At 36.5% G+C, this 1,655-nt stretch overlaps 1 protein-coding gene across 1 annotated transcript; it reads right to left on the bottom strand.

The window, feature by feature from the left end:
* Nucleotides 1-582: 582 nt before the first annotated feature.
* Nucleotides 583-1,533, bottom strand: LOAG_15360 (hypothetical protein; the record flags this gene model as incomplete). The annotated part of the gene is made up of 3 exons (XM_003150853.2): nt 583-777; nt 872-1,036; nt 1,186-1,533. Coding segments are annotated over 3 exons (708 nt in total), but the record flags the coding sequence as incomplete, so codon positions are not given.
* Between the last annotated feature and the right edge of the window lie 122 nt (nt 1,534-1,655).

The following is a 1,655-nucleotide window of genomic DNA, read 5'->3' as shown; positions in this document are numbered from 1 at the left end:
TCACTCACACTCTCTAATGCATATAAACCCTATTGTGAATCGGCTAATTCATTATGTTCAATAAAGACCTTACAATCCGGTGTGGGACTCAATATAGCTCATTTCAATTCAACTCGACCTCTTGCAACTCAAATCGACTCCACGCAATTCAGCCTGACCCCAACTCAACTCAACCTCTTGCAACCCAAATCGACTCACGTAATTCAGCCTAAACTTGGCCCAACTCAACTCAACCTCTTGCAACCCAAACCAACTCAACGCAACTCAGCCTGACCAACTCAACTCAACCCAATACAACACAGCACAACCCAATTCAAAGCAGCCCAACGGATCTTAGGAAGCCGATCGATAACACTGGTGATATTTGGCTATCGGTCGACATCACACTCCAGGATTCAGAAAAAACCCACCACAGATGGGTTGATCATAGGAATTTTGATCTTTGTGTCCAGTTGAAGGAATTTTGACTATCCTCATAGGAGTGAATTCCGTGTGATTTGAATTTTTAATACATAGAAAATGAAAAATGAAAGCAATTAATTTAAATTTTAGTTCTATAACAATTATCATAATTAAAGTTACAGAACCGAATATGCTAATAGTAGTGAGTTTCCAACGAGCTATGACGTGTGCTAGTTCTTCTATTGTTTCAGCAGTTTTCTCAAATTGTACTGTCAGTGGTTCAATTAACTCTTCTCTTTGTTGATCTAATTCTGTCCAGAGAGATTCTGTTTTTGGTAGATTGGTCTTTAGGTTGATAACTTTATGTCTTTTAGGCTAATATTTCTAATTCTGCATTAATTCTTTCAATTTCGAATTTGCTAATTATGCCTGCTTGGAAGTCGATTTTCTTCCATTCAGACTTATTAACATTGCAAGATGCCACTAATAACTTATTATCAACTCTTTTGGCTATGATATCACTTCTTTGTAGTAGTAATCTAGCTGCTAAGGTTGGGTTACTAGTCGATAACCATGCAATTAAAAGTAATAAGTTATTTCTGCTTTTACAACTTCGTCTCAACTGTTGCTTAAACTGTAAGTTTACAATGTCAAAAATATATTGAAATTTAATATTCTCTGGATCAAATTTCTTGATTTATTTTCTTCGTCGTTTATTTCTTCCATAATTAACTGATCCTTGAAATTTGAGTTCATTGCATTTTTTGTTTGCCATTTATCGACTCCTTCATCGATAATAATATCCCCGTTCATGAGATAAGGTTTGGAAAAGTTGCAAGTCGTGTTCTTTATCTTCTCAATTTTCTTAAAAGTGAATGCTGTTTGCAATTCATCTGATATCCATTTGCAATTTTGCGCGGTGTTTGTTTTAACTATGGTTATGAGAATCAGCGATATTAAAATGAAACAATTCGTTATTGACATAGAAATTGGTCGGGTTCCATCTCGTTTCCGTGTAGCCCTTCTGGTTCTTGTAGCAATCGGTTCCTCCGGTTCTGAATTCTGAATTGGGGTTTCCGGAGTTGGCTGTTGAATAGTTTCGTTGTCATCAACTTCTAGAGGATATAACATATTCACTGCCTATTGAGTAGTTTTCCATATGGCATTTCTATTATAGCATTTCTTATTTCTCCATCTCGCCCTCTCTTGATTCCTTTTATTTTTGCTAATTTCCACATTCCGGGGGGGGGGGG

This window comes from Loa loa, assembly GCF_000183805.2.
Source record: "Loa loa unplaced genomic scaffold supercont3.1846, whole genome shotgun sequence".
NCBI lineage: Eukaryota > Metazoa > Nematoda > Chromadorea > Rhabditida > Onchocercidae > Loa > Loa loa.
The sequence above is the reverse complement of the archived record's forward strand: the minus strand, read 5'-3'. Positions and strand labels throughout refer to the sequence as shown.